The sequence below is a fragment of the Elgaria multicarinata genome, chromosome 11 (genome assembly GCF_023053635.1).
Source record: "Elgaria multicarinata webbii isolate HBS135686 ecotype San Diego chromosome 11, rElgMul1.1.pri, whole genome shotgun sequence".
NCBI classification, from domain to species: Eukaryota; Metazoa; Chordata; class Lepidosauria; order Squamata; family Anguidae; genus Elgaria; species Elgaria multicarinata.
This window is the reverse complement of record NC_086181.1, coordinates 21,797,833-21,819,792: the sequence shown is the minus strand read 5'-3', so window position 1 is coordinate 21,819,792 and position 21,960 is coordinate 21,797,833. Positions and strand designations below refer to the sequence as shown.

General features: G+C 41.2%; 2 protein-coding genes across 2 annotated transcripts; one reads left to right on the top strand and one right to left on the bottom strand.

Moving 5' to 3' along the window:
* Position 1: 1 nt before the first annotated feature.
* Positions 2–8,435, bottom strand: LOC134405401 (olfactory receptor 14A16-like). The gene is made up of 3 exons (XM_063136647.1): positions 7,514–8,435; positions 4,050–4,072; positions 2–19 (listed from the first exon to the last, which is right to left on the bottom strand). The coding sequence occupies exons 1-3, from the start codon at positions 8,433–8,435 to the stop codon at positions 2–4; spliced, it is 963 nt and encodes a 320-aa protein (XP_062992717.1).
* A 7,463-nt stretch (positions 8,436–15,898) lies between these two features.
* On the top strand, positions 15,899–21,318 carry LOC134405400 (olfactory receptor 14A16-like). The gene is made up of 2 exons (XM_063136646.1): positions 15,899–15,906; positions 20,361–21,318. Exons 1-2 carry the CDS (start codon positions 15,899–15,901, stop codon positions 21,316–21,318), a joined length of 966 nt encoding a protein of 321 aa, XP_062992716.1.
* The last annotated feature ends 642 nt before the right edge of the window (positions 21,319–21,960 follow it).

The window sequence follows — 21,960 nt, the reverse complement described above, 5'->3', positions numbered from 1 at the left end:
TTCACTTATTGGAATCCTCCTGCAGAAAGCAGTTAAAGAACAGTCAGTTAGTGAGGGATATAAATATAGGGTCTACATGACTGTCTTATATCATTATAAATATGCAACCAACGTTTGGAATGTCCAGATGTCAATAAATAGGTTACCCTACTTAAAACCCCTGGTTTGAGCTCCTTGGGAGAAAGGGAAATGAGATTATTCAAAATGAAGAGTTACCTATCAATTTCTGGTACATCAACCACCAACCTCAAATCTGTGCTTAGAGTTCCAGCAAACTGTATACCTTTGTGATATGGGATCTGCATGCTTGTTGGGTAATCCACATTCCCTCAAACACAAATCTTATACAGCAGGAGAAAGCAGCAATTCCGAGTTTTAAAAAAAAATCAAAAACACATTGGACTTAATGAGGGGTTTGTTGTTGTTGTTGTGCAAGGAAGGCCAGAAGGGGTGGAAGGTACACGGGAGGCAGACAATGTCATGTGCAGGACCTGCGCAAACTCCGTGAGTGCCCAATAATGAGCATGCAATAAAATGCTCGTTGGATGGAGGTTTACATCTCATGGCCACAATTTGAGAAATGCCCTTGTTGTTCCTCCAAAAAGGAAGCCAAAATAAGGGCACTTTAACAGATCCTGAGTCCTGACTATACCACAAAAAAGTGTTCCTTTTGTAAAATTATCAAAACTATGCTCAAATCTACAATGTCAGAATATAAAACAAACATGTGCAAGCCTTCCTTAAGGGGAATTCTCTCTCTCTCTCTCTCTCTCTCTCTCTCTCTCTCTCACACACACACACACACACACACACTCACACACACAATGAGGATGCCTTGAATTTTGTTTATTGGATGTCAGGATGTGCAAAAAAAGCAGAGGACAACTGAAAACAGGAATCACAATCATTATTTCATGTATTGACATTTAAGAATAATTAACAGAATTCAGAAACCTCACAGATTTCAATAATCAACAGGAAGATTTTAAAATTAAACCTTGAATTGGATCCAGATTTAGCCAGATTTAGAGGAGACCTATTGAAATCAATGGGGCTTAGTGGAATGCAAGTTATCAAACCCTGTGCTCACTGAAATTCTACCAATTCCATCTCAAAGCTTGTTCTGACCCAAGTTTACATCAGATTGCATGCTTGGTTTTATTCTTTTTGCATGAAAATTTATGCATATTTTCACACATATTTTCCAAATGTATGCAACAGTTGTGCTCAACGTTGATATATACACATTCTTCTCCCATTGATAATTATTGTTTGTGTCTGTTTTTCCAATCAATGGATTTTAAATGTACATTTCTTAAATGTAGGCATGCTGTTGAACACATTTTTTCATCTGAATATCACATTGCATGCTTGAAAATGTATGGACTTTGAGTGCAGAACATGTTTGAGTTACTCTTTTTTTCTTTTTTAAATGTTTTGTGTGAGTATCATCAAACAAACAAAAAAACATTGTGAAAACGGTAAGTATGAGGACAGATTGAAAAGGAGGGAACTGTTTTGGATCTCCGCACTTGGAACAACAATGCCAAATGGCTTAAATGAAGAATATAATTGGTCTTGTATTTTATAAGATTGGATTTACAAAGTTTGGGATTACCTGTCCTTAATCAATTATTCATCGTGGTTCTGATGTATTATGAGTACCTTTGAAGATTCAGGCAGGATTTTTTTTTATTTTAAAGGGCCTTATCTCCCCTATGCTGTGAGTACAGCTGATAAGTATATTTAATTGACTGATTAGGCATATAAATGAAGCCTCATTTTAGACTCCTTATTTCAGATGTACCTTATTATGGATGACAGTTGAGGCTAAGCCAGCAGCTTCAACTGTTGTGACGGAGAGGGAATTTCACCAGGTTCCCCATATATAAAAATGACACCTCCTGAATGTCCCTTTTCAATACAACTGTTAAAGGTACAGGAGCCTACTTAATTCACCCTACTTAAGTCAGCCCCTTTTTGAAAAACTTTTTCTGAGTACTCAACAGCCTAGCTAGGTCCAAAAAACCCTTTATGTTATATTAACAGGAAAACGTTAAAAAAAATAAAAAAATCCTTTGCTTCTATCTAAGGCACTAACAAATATTTTTCTGTATATTTTTAGTGATTGGGCCACTGATGAAGACTAACAAGTTGAAATGCATATGGTTCACCCCAGGCTAACCCATGGTCTAGCAAACGCCTATAAGAAGCATTAGATGGATTACATCTCCAACAATTGTGTAAATTAAACAAACACTCATTGAAAAGGCATTATGGAGTCTAACAGACCTGAAACATTTTTTAAATAAATATCTATGCCTATAAACTAGGGTTGTATTACTGTCTCCATTCTAAAAAGAGAATAAGTAGTAGTTTTTGATTAAGTGTCCATTTTTATGTGAGATTTCAACTGTCACATTAAACCTAATGATCTATGAGAAATCTCACATTTCCCCCACCCCCCAAAACTGAAATTCTGAGCATCTTAGGAGCCTTGGCTTTGTTGAGGATGAATTAAAGGGATTCTACTCACCTCTGTTTCTCTCAGAAGATGAGAATGTGAATGTGCTGAATTTCAATCTTTATTAGGATATGCAAATGCTGCAATGAAGAAGAGGAAGGTGACTCACATTTTTCTTCCTTTTGTACTTCAGGGAGTCACTCCTTGGAAATAATCAGAGTGTAATCATGCACACTATTGCCTTGGGAATGATGGATGCATTGCGTCACTAGAGAGGAAATCCATGTCCAAGCAGAGGGCAGGTGGAAAGACTGGGAGGAGGAGGAGTGAGCCAGGTCATCTCTAGTTATGTAGAAGGAGGGCCATCAGGAAAAAGTGATTCCCACTACAGCCCCACATAAAATCAAGTTGGTGGTCTGTAAAAATACTATTGAGTGCATTATTGATAAGCTAAGCAAGTCTGCTAAATGACCGTTTCCTATAACCAAAAATACACACTGGAAAAGGAATTGCCAGCATGAACTGGCAATAGTAATACAAAACCTTCACACCAAGAAATTCTCAGCATTATGTATAAGAGGTAGACTTTCAGGTTTTGATTAATTTCAGCGACGAAAACAAACAGTCCAATGCAAAATCTCCTGAGAAGCTTTGCTCTGGGGAAATGATTATTCCCATTACTTTCTCTTGGATTTCTGTTGAAGTTGTAATGTAGGTGTACCCTTGAAATGCAATTCAGGCTTGGATGTCCATTGCCACATAATGAATTACACCAGGAATTTATTTGGCTCTTTTGTTTTTTCTATCTTTTGTAAACTCGTTCAAATTCCACAAGTGGGATTGAAAGAAAAACTGATCTGGAATCCAAAACCAAAATTAACTTCTATTACTAAGTATTCATCATATAATTTGTCATCTATTTCCCCCAGTCATCTGAAAAACATCAGAGGCAAACTTTAAATGACATTGAATTAATTCAGACTTCCTGGACTACTATGTGGTTTGCAACACAATTATGCATCAGATCGTCCACTTCTCTGAATTTTGTGACTTAATTCTGTGCTCAAAAATGCAATCCAAATTCCATACAGTGGGCATAGCTGAGTACAGCAAACGTGTATATTAGGTAAATTACCACTGTGCAGTGTGCTACTGTCCTTCACTCTGATTCAAGCAAAATCACCTGGGACCTTGAGCATGCAAAGCATATGCTCAACCACACTGCACTATTTATTTATTTATTTATTACATTTTTATACCGCCCAATAGCCGAAGCTCTCTGGGCGGTTCACAAAAATTAAAACCATCATAAAACAGCCAACAGGTTAAAAACACAAATACAAAATACAGTATAAAAAGCACAACCAGGATAAAACCACGCAGCAAAATTGATGTAAGGTTAAAATACAGAGTTAAAACAGTATAATTTAAATTTAAGTTAAAATTAAGTGTTAAAATACTGAGTGAATAAAAAGGTCTTCAGCTGGCGACGAAAGGAGTACAGTGTAGGTGCCAGGCAGACCTCTCTGGGGAGCTCATTCCACAACCGGGGTGCCACAGCGGAGAAAGCCCTCCTCCTAGTAGCCACCTGCCTCACTTCCTTTGGCAGGGGCTCACGGAGAAGGGCCCCTGTAGATGATCTTAATAGATCATCTACAGGTACATATGGGGGGAGGCATTCCTTCAAATAACCTGGCCCCAAACCGTTTAGGGCTTTAAATGTCAATACCAGCACTTTGAATCGGGCCCGGACCTGGACTGGCAGCCAATGTAGTTGTAAAAGGACTAGCGTAATGTGATCTCGCCAGCCAGTCCCTGTTAGTAAACGGGCTGCCCTGTTTTGTACCAGCTGAAGCTTCCGGACCATTTTCAAAGGCAGCCCCATGTATAACGCATTGCAGTAATCCAAACGAGAGGTTATCAGAGCATGGATCACTGTAGCTAGGCTATCACTGTCCAGATAAGGGCGCAGTTGGTATATCAGCCTAAGCTGATAAAAGTTGCTCTTTGCCACTGAGATCACCTGTGCCTCAAGTGACAGTTCTGGATCCAAGAGCACCCCCAAACTACAGACCTGATCCTTTAGGGAGAGTGCAACCCCGTCCAGGACAGGGAAAACATCACCTTGCTGGACAAATGAACCACCTGCTAACAGTACCTCCGTCTTGTCTGGATTGAGTCTCAGTTTGTTAGCCCTCATCCAGTCCATTACCGTGCCCAGGCACTGGTTCAGAACAGCCACTGCCTCACCTGGGTTTGATGAAAAGGAAAGGTAGAGCTGGGTATCATCCGCATATTGATGACACCTCAGTCCACATCTCCGGATAACCTCCCCCAGCGGCTTCATGTATATGTTAAACAGCATCGGGGATAAAATAGAGCCCTGCGGAACCCCACGGTTTAGGAGCCACGGCACAGAGCAATAATCCAAGTGGAAGCAGAACCACTGCAACGCAGTGTCTCCAACTCCCAGCCCAGACAACCTATCCAGAAGGAGACCATGGACGATGGTATCGAAAGCCACTGAGAGGTCCAAGAGAATAAACAGAGTCACATTCCCCCTGTCCCTCTCCCAGCAAAGGTCATCCCACACAGCAACCAAGGCAGTTTCCATTCCAAAACCAGGCCTGAAGCCCAATTGAAAAGGATCTAGATAATCTGTTTCATTCACGAGTGCCTGGAGTTGTCCTGCAACCACCCGCTCAAGCACCTTGCCCAGGAAGGGGATATTATCCACCGGCATGTAATTGTTAACATCATCTGGATCCAGGTTAGGTGTCTTCAGTAGTGGTCTGATTACTGCTTCTTTTAAAGAGGCTGGCACCGCTCCCTCTATCAGGGAGGCATTTACAACCTCCTGGACCCAACTGGTGTTCCCTTCATTATTTGAAATAATGAGCCATGAGGGTCAAGGGTCAAGCACACAGGTGGTTGACTGAACTTGGCCAAGCACCTTGTCCACATTCTCAGGCCTCAGTAACTGAAACTCATCCAATAAAACTGGACCAGACGGCGCTCTGAATGCCTCTACTAGTGGAGCTGCATTAAGCATGGTGTCCAATTCATGACAAATCTAAGTGACTTTATCTTCAAAGTGTCATGTAAATTTGTTGCAGTGTGCTACTGAGGGTTCCTCCATCTCTCACCCTGGCCCACAGTGTAACAGGCCACGAACCACATGGAAAAGCTCCACTGGATGACACTGAGAAAATGCAATGCTGGTGGAAAAGAACTGTCTCTTTGCCGCCCTCACCGCCACAGAGTAGGCTCAATAGTGAGCTCTAACCCATGTTCGATCAGTATGGATGAGAATGTGGGTTTGTTTGTTTGTTTGCATATGAAAGAAAGAATCATTTCTTTTCTTAAACCTGTGATTCTGTAACTCAGACTCGCTCACATCCTCCTATCTCATTCCCACCATTTCCAGTGCAGGAAGTGAGATACAGCAGCTCCCCAGTAAGTGTGTTAAGGATTGGTGCCTTTTCATGATTTACAGTGCAGGAGGTTGAGGAATATTTTGATAGCAACGTTTCTTTCACATCTTGATAATCATAGAAAAAGATGGAGGTCTATAGGTGATACAAATGAGAAGCAAGATAATGTCTTGTTCAGCTATTGAATTGTTAACATTCATTATAAGAGTTGCTTGGGGGCTGGCCATCTTGGGGTGTCCTCTTCTTTGGTTTCCAAGATATGGTCACCCTCATTGTCAGAAAGTATGTCATATTAATTTCCAGAATTGGGATCTGTCATATGGTATCCAAATCCATCAGGAGTTAAAGGAAATAATTAACTTCCTTTATTTTCTGATCCTTTATTCTTTTATCACTGCAGGACAAGCATTCTGGGATTTGGGGAAGAATTAAAATGGACTTTTCCATCCTCTGTTCTGAAACTTTCTCTAATCCTATTGTGACTAATAGGACATAAAAGCAAGCTCTCTGGAGTATGGAAAAGGTGAAAACTCCAAGGATCTTAGATTATAGTTCAATAATTTGTGTAGGCAAATAAGTGTCAGGCTGCAATCTTATGCACACTTATCTGGGAGTGAGTCTTATTGAATTCAGTGGCCTGGTTCAGACAACATGCTAAACAATGCTGATTAACCCCAAAATTGTTAATGGAATGCATCCCTTTAACCATTTTGGGGTTAAGCAGCATGGTTTAGCGTGGTGTCTGAACCAGGTCAATGTGGCTTACATCTGACAGTAAACATTAAGAGGTTTGTGATAGCTTTTACATACCACAGACTTAAAAATAAAAGAAAAAAAAATAGAGAAAGGAAGGAGAAGGATCTTTTCCTGAAATGGACTTCAAAGTGTAATGCGTCAAACCAATTTCTTCAAGAAAAAAAACACTGATTCTCCCTTATTTTTAATCTGCACTAGGGCAATCATCATCATCATCATCATCATCTTATGTAATGCAATTTTCTTCCCACACTACCTTACATACAAGTATTGACACTTCAATAGATACCAGAACTAATGTACAACTTTAGCAGAGAGAGGGAGAGAGAGAGAGAGAGAGAGAGAGAGAGAGAGAGAGAGAGAGAGAGAGAATAGTTAGATGTATTTTCCAAGAATGAGAAGTAAGAGTCAGTTCAAATCAAGGTAGTTTTCCTACCAAAATTTAAAAGAGAAATGTGTTTCTTTATTTAATTTTCATAGATGTTATCCATCACCCATGCCTACATACATAACCCACTTAAGGTCACCATAGATTAACAGCACTCATTGGAGATCTAAGAAGGAGAATTGTGGACAACTGGGAAACAGGAACCAAATGTTTTGCAAGCAGGAGGCCACTTTTGCACAGATCTTCCCTATCCCCACACCAAACTGCAGCTCCATGCAGCCCACTAAAGCCTCAACAGGAGGTGGGAGAGCATATAGGGGAGTGTAAGCTATAATTGTGAGTTGTGCTGTAATCAGACAGGGAAATCTCCCAAAACTTCTTACTAAAACCGCATGAGATCAGAGTTGAGATGCATGTGAGAAGAAGTAAAACAATCATCTTAGGATATTTTTTTAAAAAAATATGTTGATATTTTCCATATTCCTGCTTGAATATCCTTGTTCCTGAAGCTGTAAATGATCGGATTCAGTAATGGTGGCAGAACTGTATAGAAAACAGCAGAGAGCAAATCAATAGTTCTAGAGGAAAGTGCTTTTGGTCTCATGTATGAAAACACACCTGTGATTATAAAAAATGAAAAGACAGTCAAGTGGGGAATGCAGGTAGAGAAAGCTTTATATTTGCCTTGAACTGAGGGAATCTTCTGCACTGCAGAAAAGATGTAGCCATAAGAAACAAAGATTAAACCAGTACAAAATGAATCCACAATAATCATAGTCATAAAAATAACTAACTTGCTAACTTTTGTATCACTGCAAGAAATCTTTTGCAACTGAGGGATATCACAGAAATACTGGCCAATCATATTGGACCCACAGAAATTTAAACTAAAACTGGTACAAGTTTGCAACAATGCATCTATTAAGTTGCTTAGCCAGGAAGCAGCTGCCAAGTGGAAACACACATCTTTTCTCATAATAAGAATATATTGCAGTGGATAGCAGATGGCTACATAGCGGTCATAAGCCATGATAGTGAGCAAAACAAGCTCAGAACCTGCGCAGGTGATAACTAAGAAAACTTGGGCAACACATCCAGCAAAAGAAATAGTTTTGTCATTTGTCAAAGAAGTGGCCAAGGATTTGGGGATAGTGGTTGAGATGTAACAAATATCTGTCAGTGATAGGTTGACCAAAAAGAAATACATGGGTGTGTGAAGATGGTGGTCTAGGGCCACTGCAATGATTATGAGAAAATTCCCCATTAAGGCTGTTAAGTATATGAAGAGAAACATTGAAAAATGCAAAAATTGCAAATCACGGTCATCGGAAAATCCCATCAGAAGGAATTCTGTCACTGTGGATCGATTGTCCAGTTTATTTCCTTGAATCATTCTGGAGAAAAGTGTGGATGATAAACAATTAGTAGAGCAGACAAATATGAGTTCAATGTTAGAACTATGCCCATTTTGCAACATTTGTACCTAGTCTGGAAACTTCAACAGTTCAAAATACGGCAGCCAGGTTGGTCACTGGTACACCTAGGGATGACAATTTTCACCAATTTTAACATTACTTCACTAAATGTCAATTAGTTTCCAGACAAAGTATAAAATATTGGTAATTACCTTTAAAGCTATACATGGTTTGGGTCCAGGTTACCTGCAGGATTGCCTTGTCTCGTACAATCTGCCTAGCACGCTCAGGTACTCTGGGAAGAATTTATTCCAGTCAGCCAAAACTAGGCTGACAACTGTTACTTCTGCTGCTCCCAGACTATGGAATGGCCTGCTGGAGGAGATTCATTGGCTTAATACTCTCTCTGGGTTTAAGACAGCCATAAAGACTAATCTCTTCTGGCAGGCCTACGCAGATGAATTTTAAATCTAATAATTTTAAGATGTTGTGATTGTTATTTTAATATTGTATCCGTTTTATATGCTCTTTTAACCAGTTTTATGTATTGTATTGTTATATTTAATGTTGTTCCCCACCTTGATCCTGAGGGAGAGGCAGATAAGAAATAAATAAATAAATTATTATTATTATTATTATTGGCTGATTTTAATAAAATTTTGTGGCTAGCTTTCAGTCAAAGCCGTGTGTCTCTGATTCCTTCCCACACAAGTTCAGAAGGTTAATCATTTGAAGAATTCACAGTTTGTGGATATATTCTTTTATCCCTTCCTCATCAAATGAAAATACCCAATTAACTGAGGGAAAGGTAATAACGGCCAGGAAAGGCAACGGCAAACCACCCCGCTGTTAGGTCTGCCAAGAAAACGTAACAACCTTACCCTTAAATGCATGATGATTTGGGCTCTGTTTATGCAAAAAAATCAGCTTTATAGCTAGTTTGAGAGTACCTTCACTGCAAGGGAGAAATATGGACTATATTTATATCAAACATCAATAGAAATGTGAACTATATTTACATCAAATTTCAAGTTTCTGACATTGATCCTGTTCAGACAACACACTAAGCCATGGTAGTTAAGCATTTTGAGCTAAACATTATAGCTTAGCATGTTGTGTGAACCATTCCTAACCATGGTAGCTACATAATCATGGTTTAAGATGCTTGTTAACCATTTGCTCCAAAACGGCTAGTAGCCTAACCATGACTTAGCATGTCATCTGAAGAGGCCCTATATGTGAGTCGGGGAGTCATAACCATTTCATATACAGTTAGCCTTGTGTTCTGAAGTGAGAGTTTTGAAATGTCATGGTTCCACACTTTTCAACAACCAAGGTGGTTCAGGCCACCTGTTTATTATAACATCATATATCCTAAAGTACTCAAACCATTTTAACGTTGAGTTTATGCTTCTCTTTCAGAGGGAAGTGTAGAAATCCCTCATTTTTAGATTTCTCTGGTCTTTGGGGTCCCTTTTCCTATAAAGTATATACCAAATTTCAAGATTCTAGGATAAGGGAATCTACTTCAACTATTTTGATAAGTGAATAAGTGAGGAACAATAATCTTTGTGTATATATAAAACACTAATTGGAATGTTCAGAAACATTTGAGCAGATGTAAGGAACACCAGAACTAATTTGACTGATAGGAGAGAACAAATGTAAAACAAATGTTTTCATTTATTAATTTTAAATGTCATTATGAACTAAAGTACATCCAGCCCATATTAAACATCTGCTTAAAAGAAAGTACAATTCTATAATGAAAGAAAACATTATTTTAACAGGATAGGAATGTTTCAGAATCCAGTGGTTCGGCTTAAACAATGACATAGGTGGTTCCCCCCCCCCCCTTTATTCTTGATAGAAGTACCAAAACTGTATGGGGTCCAATATTATGGAATGTTTTACTGAAAACAATGTGGCCTCTGATCAAACAAATTTGGTTGTTGTTTTTGACAAAAAGAACAACAACGAAAATACTACAAAATGTGTTTACTAGAGGAAATATTGTGCGATTTGCCACATGTTCAAGCAACAATCCTTTTTTCAAATCTCCTTCAACTCATAAAAATACCAACTTTTTCCAGCCTTGTTTCATTCACCTCTGCAGTCTCTTCTTCTGATACTTCCTTACTTCCTTTCCTCTGCCTTTGAATCCTGTATGACCAAGTGGGATTTCTGCACAGATTTAAGTTTAGTATACCTTGCCATATGTGGAGCAGGTGGTATGAACACACATGATCTCCAAGATCTGTCTCCGTCTGTCTTTTCCCAAACTGAGTGATCTGTCTCATCAATTTTTGAGGAAGGTTCACTCTGTCAGATTAATGTGGAAATACATGTATAACAGCATGGCCTGTTACATATTAGTGGGGTTGATGTGCACATTCAAGAAATATGTTATTGATCCTACATAGAGTGTGTGAACTCCCCCCAATATTCAGATGCACTTAATAAAAGTGGGCTGACCAGAGGCAGGGTACTTATTATGAGACATGTTGAGGTACTTACACAAGCGGGTACCTGAACAAACCCTCTACCTTCAGCAACTGGGAATATTAAAGTCAGAATAAAGGTAAGTTTGAATGAGGATCCATTCATTCATAAATCTGAGCTCTCAGTGGCTCTATAAAGATGTAATTATTATTTCGAAGAGCAAGGCATGAATAACATGTCTAGCAATTATGAATTCTTCAAATGAATGAATGACCCAGCACTTATTCTATCTCGTTCTCGCCACATAACCTGTCACCATTCTTTTCCAATTACCTGGGCTACCTGTACCCTTCTCCCATCCCCAGCCTGTATTCAATCATTTCAGGTCCTTCCACAACTGTTAGCAGGGAAGAGAGGAAGAAACCAGAAATGCACCACTGACTGAGCTGGGCCACAAAAAAATTCTTAAAACGCGACTTCTTTGAATTCTAATAGTAAGTGGATATGTTCGTGCTCTTCTAATTGCCTAATATGTATTCTTCTCTACAGGATGATTGCTTTGGAAATATACATTATGGCAGGAATTAAGGTAAGGCTGAAAAAGGTGTAATTCATGAATGTCCCTCCAAGAGTCAGGGCTTGCACGAGAGGTTCCTTTCCTTTCCATCCAAATGAAACAAAATCATCCTAAACACATGAACTCTTTGTGGTAATTTTCTGCATTAACTTTATTTTTGCAGTCTTTTTAGAACTGAATTTCTTAATGTCTAGGGCCCCTTTACCATGATCTAAGGAGCATGAACTTAAGACGATTCTACTTACCAGTATCTGTTTTGCTTGGAAGATGAGAGTGCCAATGTGCTTGAGTCTTGTATGGTCTTTAATAGAAGACAACTGGGCTATGAGAAGACGCAGAAGGAAGAGGTTGTACCATCTTTCCCCCCCCCCCCAGCGGTGTTTCCAGGGAATCATTCCTTGGGAAACATCACAATCCTAAGATGATGTGCAAGGCCTGACTTTAAAAAACAAGTGATGTAGTTGTCCAACTATCTTAGCTGTCCTATCCCACCTCTAACGTTGAAGCCTCAACCCCACATAAGTGAAATTACAGCTATTCCAAGGGATACTTATTCATTCCCTATTGCCCAATATGATAAGCACCAGTTCATATTAAGAATATGAATAACGTGCAGGATTCAACCTGAGTTGTTTTACTTCTCTCTCTCTCTCTCTCTCTGGGGATCAAAGGGTGGGGATGATGCTTAACTCACTAGAGAAGATATCACTAAAACACAGAGCAAACAAAACCACCTTTGAGTTGTTCCTGGAGGTAAGACTATGGAGATAATGCAAGGGAGAGACAATAATTCCTGTTGTATGGAAACAGAGGACCTGATCTCCAGAGTTCTGCATGTCTCAAGACATACCCAGAGGAATACATTAAAGCAGTGATTTTATTCCTTGCTGAAGATTCACCAAACAAAAATGCCATATTCTCTCCCCTCCTTGTTCACAATATGAGTGTTGGTACACTTCTGCATATCTCTGTCCAATACCACTGACCACGGCCTCCTTCTGGACAGACTTACTGGGGCCATAGCTAGACATTAGGTTTATCCCTGGATTGTCCAGGGGTCAAACCTGTTCATCTAGGTGACACACAGGGGATCCAGTGCTCAGGCAGGGGTTTACCCTGGATGATCCCAGGATAAACCTTAGGTCTAGCTGTGGCCTGGGTTGCATTTGGAAGGACTGTTTTGTGTTGGTTCTGCTCATACTTCAATGTCTGTATCCAGAAGGTGGCACTTGGGAATTGTTTAATGTTTGTTCCCATTTTTCCATTGATTTTAATAGGAACGGCTCCAGACTTACGTTTCTGGTAATGTTTGCTACTGTTCATCCAAATTGTATGACGTTTAGTACTACATCAGGCCCTTATACCTGCCAAATTTGAGACAGATGGGATAAAAAAGTGAGAAAAGAAAGCATAAACAAACACTGTAAACACATAACAACAGAAGAAGGCCTGTGCTTGATGAGACTGTCTATCTAGTCCAGCTAGACCGTCTACTTCAATCAGCAAGACTAGGCTGACAACTAGGGGTGTGATCCGCTCCGATTAGGAGCGTAGAAGCAGTAGCGGATTGGCCTGCTCCGCCTTACCCAGAGGCGGAGTAGGAGCGGACCACGGACCCCCTAGAAGCAAGGCGAAGAGAAGCGGCCATTTTTCGGAGCTCCTAGTTCAGGCGGAGCGCTCCGGTCGCCATCTTGAAAACATTTCGCCATAGGATTGCATTGCGGCAAATAATCGCGCATAACTAGGTTGTTTTTGAAGCTATCGTTCTAGAAATTCTTGTGCTCAGAGAGTCGTGGATGGGGGTCATTTTGAGACCACTCTCACCTCTCTGTGTTGTCTGGGTCGCGTGCTATATTTTTGTGAAAATCGGGTCAACCGCGCGGCTCAAACGGCGTTTTCGGCTTTTCGCCCATAGGATTGCATTGAGGGAAAGAATCGGGGATAACTGGGGGGGGTTTAAGCTATCATTCTGAAAATTCTTGTGCACAGAGAGTCATGGATGGGGGTCATTTTGAGACTACTCTCAACTTTCTGCATCGTACGGGTCGTGCGCTAGAAGTTTTTAAAAAATCGGCGGGAAAAATATCTTTTTCAAAGGGCTGAGGGGCAGAGTCAGCTCCCGGTCATGATGATCCCAAAGTTGGAGGAGGGCATAGGCAAAACGGGTAACTTGGGATTCTGGGAAACTTCTCTTTCTTCATCTGAACGGGCTTTTCCCCGTTTTTTTTAACACAGTAGCCCCACCAAATGCACAAACACAACCTGAAATCATATACTAAGCCAAGAATAAGAGATAGAAACACAGCACTGCTCCCCACCCTAACCTTGGTGAACAACTGAATCGATGTGGTGCAAGGGGATGAGCTCCCCTAGGGCATCTCATCGTGGACGTGCCCCCACTCTCTCCTGCACTGGAAGGCCATTAGAGCCTTCCAAAGAGAGTAAAACGGTGGAGCAATGCCTATCATGAGTTGAAGTGAATGCTCACTTTTCAGTGGTGGAGCAATGCCTGTTATGAGTTGAAGTGAGCGTTTTACTTCTTCTCAGAGCTGTTGGTGGCTGTCTTGAACTGGCAGCTACTTCCCCCTCCCCCGGGCACGTCCCCCTATTGCTGGTAAAAGACAGATATAGCCTTTTTAAAAAAATTCTTCTTGCTGTTTATTGAGCAACACTGCTGCTTTTAATTCCACCCCTCCTTTGTTTATTGATTGATTTATTCCATTTTATATGCATTACTGGCTTATCCTTGGCTCACTTCCTTATGCCCCCAGAAATGCCAGCTGCATGCCTGCCTGCCTTCCCTCCCTCCTCCCCTGCCCACCTCGCAGGGATGTTGTGTGTGGGGTGCCCGATTTTCAAAAATTCACCAAAAATCAGGGGATGATGGGATTGCTTTGAAACTTGGCGTGCATGTGTATATCCCCATGAGGTGTCATGGTGCCAAACATGAGGTTTCTAACTTGAACAGAAAAAAAGTTGTATAATTTTTTAGCTTTCTATGCAAGCCTATGGGGGGGGGGAAACGGAGCTCCGGATCCGGATCCGGAGCTCCGGGCGGAGCGGAGCGGAAGTGGGTGGAGCGGGGGCGGGGCGGAGTGGCCCGATCCGGAAAATGGCGGATCTGCAAGTGAAGCGGAGCGGGGGGTCCGTGCACACCCCTACTGACAACCATTACCTCTTCTGCTGCTCCCAGACTGTGGAATAGCCTGCTGGAAGAGACTTGTCAGCTTGACAGCCTTTTAGCATTAAAGAAAGCTATCAAGACTGATCTCTTCCGGCAGGCCTATCCAATAGAATTTTAGGATACTTTTAGTACGCTTTTAGGGTGTTTTTAACAGCGTATACTATGTTTTTAATCAGTATTTTATGTATTTTAAGCTTGCTGTTGTTCCCCGCCTCGATCCAATCAGAGAGGGGGGTAAGAAATATTATTATTATTATTATTATTATTATTATTATTATTATTATTATTATTATTATTATTATGACAGTGGGCATACATTGGCACTGATTGGTGGAAGGGGAAGTCAAGTGGGGTGAGTGTGTGGGGTGAGCAGAGTCTACTCTAACCATGTCTACTCAGTAGTAATCAATTGCTTCTATTGGTACTTTGGGAGTACAGGAGCAAAGGGGTCTGGAGAATTCCTTTGACAGCGCTTTTTCATTAAAAACCACTGTGTTTGGAATTTGAGCTCAATGTCTGCTTTTTATTCTAAGTATTCATTGAGTGCTGGGTAATCATGCTTACTCTGAAGTAGGAATTGTTGAACTGAGCCTTATGCATGAATGATCAATGCTTTGTAAACACCCCCTCTCTCACTTTCTCTTTTTCTCTTCCTTTCCTGCCCCCTCTCTGGGCTTCAGCTACAGCTAGGCAAGGAAAGGAAATGCAAGAGCAAACCTGCTTTTTATGTTTGTAGTAGTAGTATAGTAGGGCTGTGCACAACACCCCCAACTCACCTCTGAGGTGGTTTTGGAGCCTGTAAAATGGCCTCGATTTGACTCAGGGTGTTTCAGGGATTGGCGGCCTCACTTCAGAACTGAAACTGAAGCAGATCACCCTTTGTGGGTTCCTGGACCCCCACCATGCTGTTGTGTGGAGGTCACCCAAGAAAGCTGGGCTATAGGCTGACCAGGAGTCCACTGGACTCCCCCCTCCCTCCTTCCTCAAACCCGAAGGTGCTGCCACCACTGGGACTTACATTTTCCATGTGTCCTCCTCCCATGACTTACCCGTGACTTACCTCCCATGACTTACCACCCATGACTTAAAGGTAAGATTGGGGCTATCTTTTTTTCATAGATCTATGGCCATAAACTATGGTCACCATAAAGGGCCATTTCCCTAGGTTTCAGCCATAAATCTATGAAAAGGAGAGAACCCCCACTTTCCTTTAAATTGCAGCTTTAATGGTAAGGTACATGGTAAGGTAATCCAAGAAGTGGTGGGTTCGGGAGGTGACTGGGGAGGGAGATGGGTCCAGTGAGTCCAATGGGCTCATGGATGATCTCCTGCCATTTTCCCCATGCTGGCGGGTGGGTGGGGAGAGCAGCACACTACCACCTCAAATCACCCAAGGCACCCCAAGGCCTTCAGAACTGATCTGCTTCTCCTTGCGGTGCTTTGGGCCAACCTGGTACTGTCTCATATTCAGGCTGAGGCAGGCCAAATTGACCCACCTCAACTTGGATCCAAAGCTTTGGCCTGAGGCAGTGCACAGCCCTAATTAGTATTATCACTACTGCTAATGTTGCTGTCAGTCATTCAGGGCCAGGGCAGCATCTGCTATATTATAGTAGTACTAGGAAAGTTCCAGGCTTTATAAACATCTGTCTCTCCTCTTCCTTCCCTACCCCCTTCCTCAAACAACCATATCTAGTAGTCAAAATAAATCCATGTAAATTAAGAAATTGATGTCTATACTTTGTTTCTAAGCTGGTGGACTGCACCCCATAGACTCACGCAGACTCTGCTTTCTGAACAAACTTGTATTTTCCACCCTCAAACAAAGCCTTTCTAGTGAGCTCCGTCAGGCTGCTCCTTCAATGTTCATCCCAAGGAGCACAACCCACTCAGGTTGAATCCAACAATGCTTTCATATTCTTACATATGAGCTTGTGCCTATCATGTTGGGCAGTAGGAAATGAAGAAGTAGCCTTTGGAATCACTGTAACCACCTGTTACATATCTGAGTTAAGGATAAGGCATCAATGCTAGCAAGGGATAGAACATATAAAGAAAAGACAGTCAAACTGTGTCACTTGTTTTGCAACTTATGCCTTTGCATAACACCATGGGAGTGTGACGTTCTCCAAGGAATGATTCCCTGGAAACACCGCTGGAAAGACAGATGATGCAATCTCTTCCTCCTGCCTCTCCTCATAGCACAGACATCTTCTGTTAGACCGCACTCAAGCACATTGGCACTCTCACCTTCCAAGCAAAAGAGAGAGTGGTAAGTAGTATCCTCTAAGTTCACATTCCCTAGATTGGAGTAAAGGGACCCTAGGCACTCAGGATTTCCGTTCTAAAAAGACTGCAGAAATGCTGGAAGCCCAAGTAAGATTAATGCAGAGAGTAAAATTTTATCATGAAAGAAATGATGATTTTAGATAGAATAACATAATACGGTGATGTTTCAGAATTCTAGTGGTTGGTCTTAAACCCTGAGATAGGCTGCAAATAAAGTGATTCTACATCACTGTTAGGAACTGTGTCATTTGGGATTTCAGGACACTGACTATTGTCCTTATTTCTGATGGAAACACCAAAAATATATGGGATCCAATGTTAAGCAATGCTTATCAAAAACAATAAACTCAGTCATGACTCATAATCACATTATACTAGAGAAGATCCTTGATGTAATCCCATTCCAAGTATGGGGAGGATGTTTTATTTGTTTACGTCTAACAACAAAGTTTGGAGTCTATCTGATCAATTATCAAATAATTTATAAGCTGCCATGAAGCCAAATTAGATCTTACATTCTTTAATTTCCTCCCCCTTGCAATAAGATTGTACACCTTTGTAGACAGAACTGAGGGTAAAAAATCTTTTTTAAAGCAAGAAGAGCATGATTTAATTCTTATATTGTGTTCACAAATGTATTTATCTTCCCCATTGTTGCCTCTGGTTAAACAGATTTAGGAGTTTTTTGAAATTGTAAAAAAACAAAACAAAAACAAAACCTTGAAAAATATGTTTACTTGAAGGAATATTGTGTGACACACATCCAAGCAGCAATCCCCTTTTCAAATCCCCTTCAACTCATAAAAAGTCCATTTCCTGACCAGCTGAAACATTTCAATTGGGAAGTGGCATTTGCAGGTTGGAAGGAAGAGGAGGAGACATAGTGACCATATGGAGCTGGCCTATGACTTTGAGGCTATAACTTCGAGGCTCAACTTTTGTGATGTGCTGTGCATAGGGCTATCTTTGTATTTGTACTGTACCTAGTTCAGAAACTTCAACCAGTGCAAAACATGGCAGCCAGGTTGGTCACCGGCACTCCTAGGGGTGACCATATTACACCAACATTAAAATCACTCCACTGGCTGCCAATTAGTTTCTGGGCAAAGTACAAAGTGTTGGTTATTACCTTTAAAGCCCTACATGGTTTGTGTCCAGGTTGCCTTCTCCCATACAATCCACTCTGGACACTCAGGTCCTCTGGGGAGAATTGGCTCCAGCCAGCCAAAACTAGGCTGACAACTATTACCCAGAGGACCTTCTCTTCTGCCTCCCCCAGACTGTGGAGTGGCGTGCTGAAAGAGATTCATCAACGTAATACTCTCTCCTAGTTTAAGATGGTCATAAAGACTAATCTCTTCTGGCAGGCCTACAGAGATGAATTTTAACTCTAAGAATTTTAAGATGTCATGATTGTTATTTTAATATTATATCAGTTTTATATGGTCTTTTAATCAGTTTTATGTATTTAATTTATATTGTATTGTTGTATTTAATGTTGTTCTCTGCCTTGATCCAGAGGGAGAGGTGGGAAATAAATAAATGATGATGATGATGATGATGATGATGATGATGATGATGATGATGATGTCTGGCTTCATTCCCAACTCAGCCTCTTAACATCCTTGGACCCGTCCTTCTCCCTTATAAGCATTGTGAGATTAGCTAGTCACTCCCTTTGGGAGGGCTGAGAAGGATTTTTTACCTGCCACAAATTGGCTGTCGTGTACAGGCTCCCCCCCCCCCCCGCCCCAGTCTACTCCATACTAGATTTGGTAAGTTAGAGGGGAGCTGGTTTGATTTGGAATGGGTAGGGCTGTGTGGGAATTTTAGGAGAACAGGTTTGGTGATCACTTGCTGGCACCTTTACGGTGATTGGAAACTCCAAAGGGCTGATACTTGGGGCTGTACGGCTCTGGAGCTGGGTCACTGTTTGCTTTGACTGGGATTACTGCCTGTCACACCTACTCAGAGTTGTGTGGTCAGGATAACTCAAGGCGGTATCCCCCACCCCATTGTACACAGACTTGTAGCCTAAGATAGGAGCTGGGTTCAGCCCGACATCTAAGGCCATAGCTAGACCTAAGGTTTATTCCTGGATCGTCCAGGTGTCAAACCTGTTCATCTAGGTGACACACAGGGGATCCCGTGCTCAGGCAGGGGTGAACCCTGGATGATCCCAGGATAAACCTTAGGTCTAGCTGTGGCCTAACTTTTTCAGAGAGGCATATCCATAATGCAGAGTAGTTGCAAGCAGGAAAAGAATAGATCCCCACACTTCCATATGGTCTAATCAACAGGGCATGATTAACACAAATTTGCAAAATTAAGGGAGGGGTAAGTACAGAATTCAGATAGTAAAAAAGAGAGATCAATACATATAATGATGATGGCAGAATAAACAAGTGCTTCCAGAATTTAAATAAATACAGTTTCAACAAACAGTAACACTTATACCACAGTGAGTCTGCTATGGTTTTGTGACCCCTCCCCCACTCCACTTCTGGAGGTGTCCCTTCAGGAAACATGAATCCCTAAAAGACACTCATTCAGCTTTAGTCAGGCCTGACTCACTGCACCAATCTTTGGTTCTTCTTAGGAACAGATATTCTTCTGTTAGCGATAACAGCTTCTCTCTCTCTCTCTTTCTTTTCTTCTCAGTCTTCTGCTATGTCAGGTGCTTATTCTCAGCTTCTTTCACTGCTTTCTTCTTTGTCTCATGAAGAACATATTTAGCTTTCTTCTCTGTCAGCCATGACTTCCTCACTCCAGCTTTTCATTCTCTCCCATTCAATCCATATCAACCACTAACATCCCTTTTCCATTATCCAGGCAATAATGGATAGAACCCTGCTGTATCTAGCTGATAATTCCAGCTCCTTCTACACCTCTTAGCAGGGAAGTGGGGAAAGAAACACATCATTGACTAAAAGGGGTCACAAAACTTTATTAAAATGTCATCTATTTGTACTTTGATATTAAGTAGATATTTATAATATCCCCACTCCATATTTGGTGGCTATCATCAACTCTTCTCTAAAGGATGATTCCTTTGCCAGTTGGGAATATACATTATGACCAGAATGAAGGTAAAGATGAACCATTCGTGAATGTAAGTTACCTCTCAAGATCTATGATTAGGATAATTTTGTTTCTTTGGTTGAGCAAGGAATAAAAGAATATATCCCAAACTTCTGAAATCTTCAAATGATTATGCTTACTATCTAGTTTGTGATCTTGTTGTGCTTGTTAATGGGGAAGTGGCGAAAGAAATCAGAAATCATAGAAAATTAGCCAATTTTTTTTTAAAATGTAAGCTGTTCATTGTTTTACAGTAAGTGAAAATATTTATATTATTGGACCACTCTTTGCTTGCATTACTAATTACCTATCATCAACACTTTTCTATAGGCTAATTCAAAGGAATAAAATGGACAACCAATCCACTGTGACAGAATTCCTTCTGATGGGATTTTCTGATGACCGTGATGTGCAAATTTTGCATTTTGTGATATTTCTCGTCATTTACTTATTAGCCTTCTTGGGGAATGTTCTCATAATCTTTGCTGTGGCCCTAGACCATCACCTTCACACACCCATGTATTATTTTTTGGCCAATTTATCGTTGTCAGATATTTGTTACATCTCAACCACTGTCGCCAAATCCATGGCCACTTCTTTGACAAACGACAAAACTATTTCTTTTGCTGGATGTGTGGCCCAGGTTTTCTTTGTTGTCACATTTGCAGGTTCTGAGCTTGCCTTGCTCACTATCATGGCTTATGACCGCTATGTAGCCATCTGCCATCCACTGCAATATATTCTAATCATGAAAAAAGATGTATGTTTCCACTTGGCAGCTGCTTCCTGGCTAAGCAACTTGACCAACGCATTGTTACAAACATGTATCACTTTTCGTTTATATTTCTGTGGGCCCAATATGATTGGCCAGTATTTCTGTGATATCCCTCAGTTACAAAAGATTTCTTGCAGTGATACAAAAGTTAGCCAGGTTCTGGTTTTTGTCAGTGTGGCCATTGTGGACTCTTTTTGTGGTGGGTTCATCTTTGTTTCTTATGGCTACATCTTCTCTGCCGTGCTGAGGATTCCATCAGTTCAAAGCAGATATAAAGCTCTGTCTACCTGTGTTCCCCACTTGATGGTCTTCTCTTTATTTATCATCACTGCTATGTTTTCATACATGAGGCCTAAATCACTTTCCTTTAGAATGATGGACTTGTTCTCTGCTGTTTTGTACACAGTTTTGCCACCACTACTGAATCCCTTCATTTATAGCTTCAGGAACAAGGACATCCAAAAGGGTGTATTGAAAATATCAAAATACATTTTTTTTAAAAAAATCCCCTAAGCTGATTACTTAGTGTCATTTTGAAACATGTCTTTTATCCCCCTTGACTGGCACCATGAAGGGGAGAAACAGTAGTTGCATTGGGGAGGAGGGGAATAAAGGCCTGCCCATGTGAGGCAGGGGCAGTGCCAAGCCTATAAAAGTTGGTCCCACCCCTTACTTGGCTTCTCTGAGCTTTTCAGCGCCCACCCTCCTTCCCTCTTCTAATATGAGACGTAGGCAGTCGCTTCCTTTGGGGGGAGGGCTGAGTAGGAATGTTTCCTTCCCACAAGTTATGTGGAGGTTTTTGCCTAGTTTATACTTGAAGTTTTACCTGGAGGATGGATAAATAGTAGGGGTGTGCACGGACCCCCCGCTCCGCTTCTCTTCCAGATCCGCGATTTGCAGATCGGGCCACTTCGCTCTGCCCCCGCTCCGCCTATGTCTGCTCCGCTCCGCTGCGGAGCTCCAGATCCGGATCGGAGCTCCGTTTCCCCCCCATAGGCTTGCATTGAAAGCTAAAAAAGTATACAACTTTTTTTCTGTTAAAGTTAGAAACCTCAAGTTTAGCACCATGACACCTCATGGATGTATACACACGCATGCCAAGACTCAAGCCAATCCCATCATCTCCTGATTTTTGGGGAATTTATGAAAATCAGG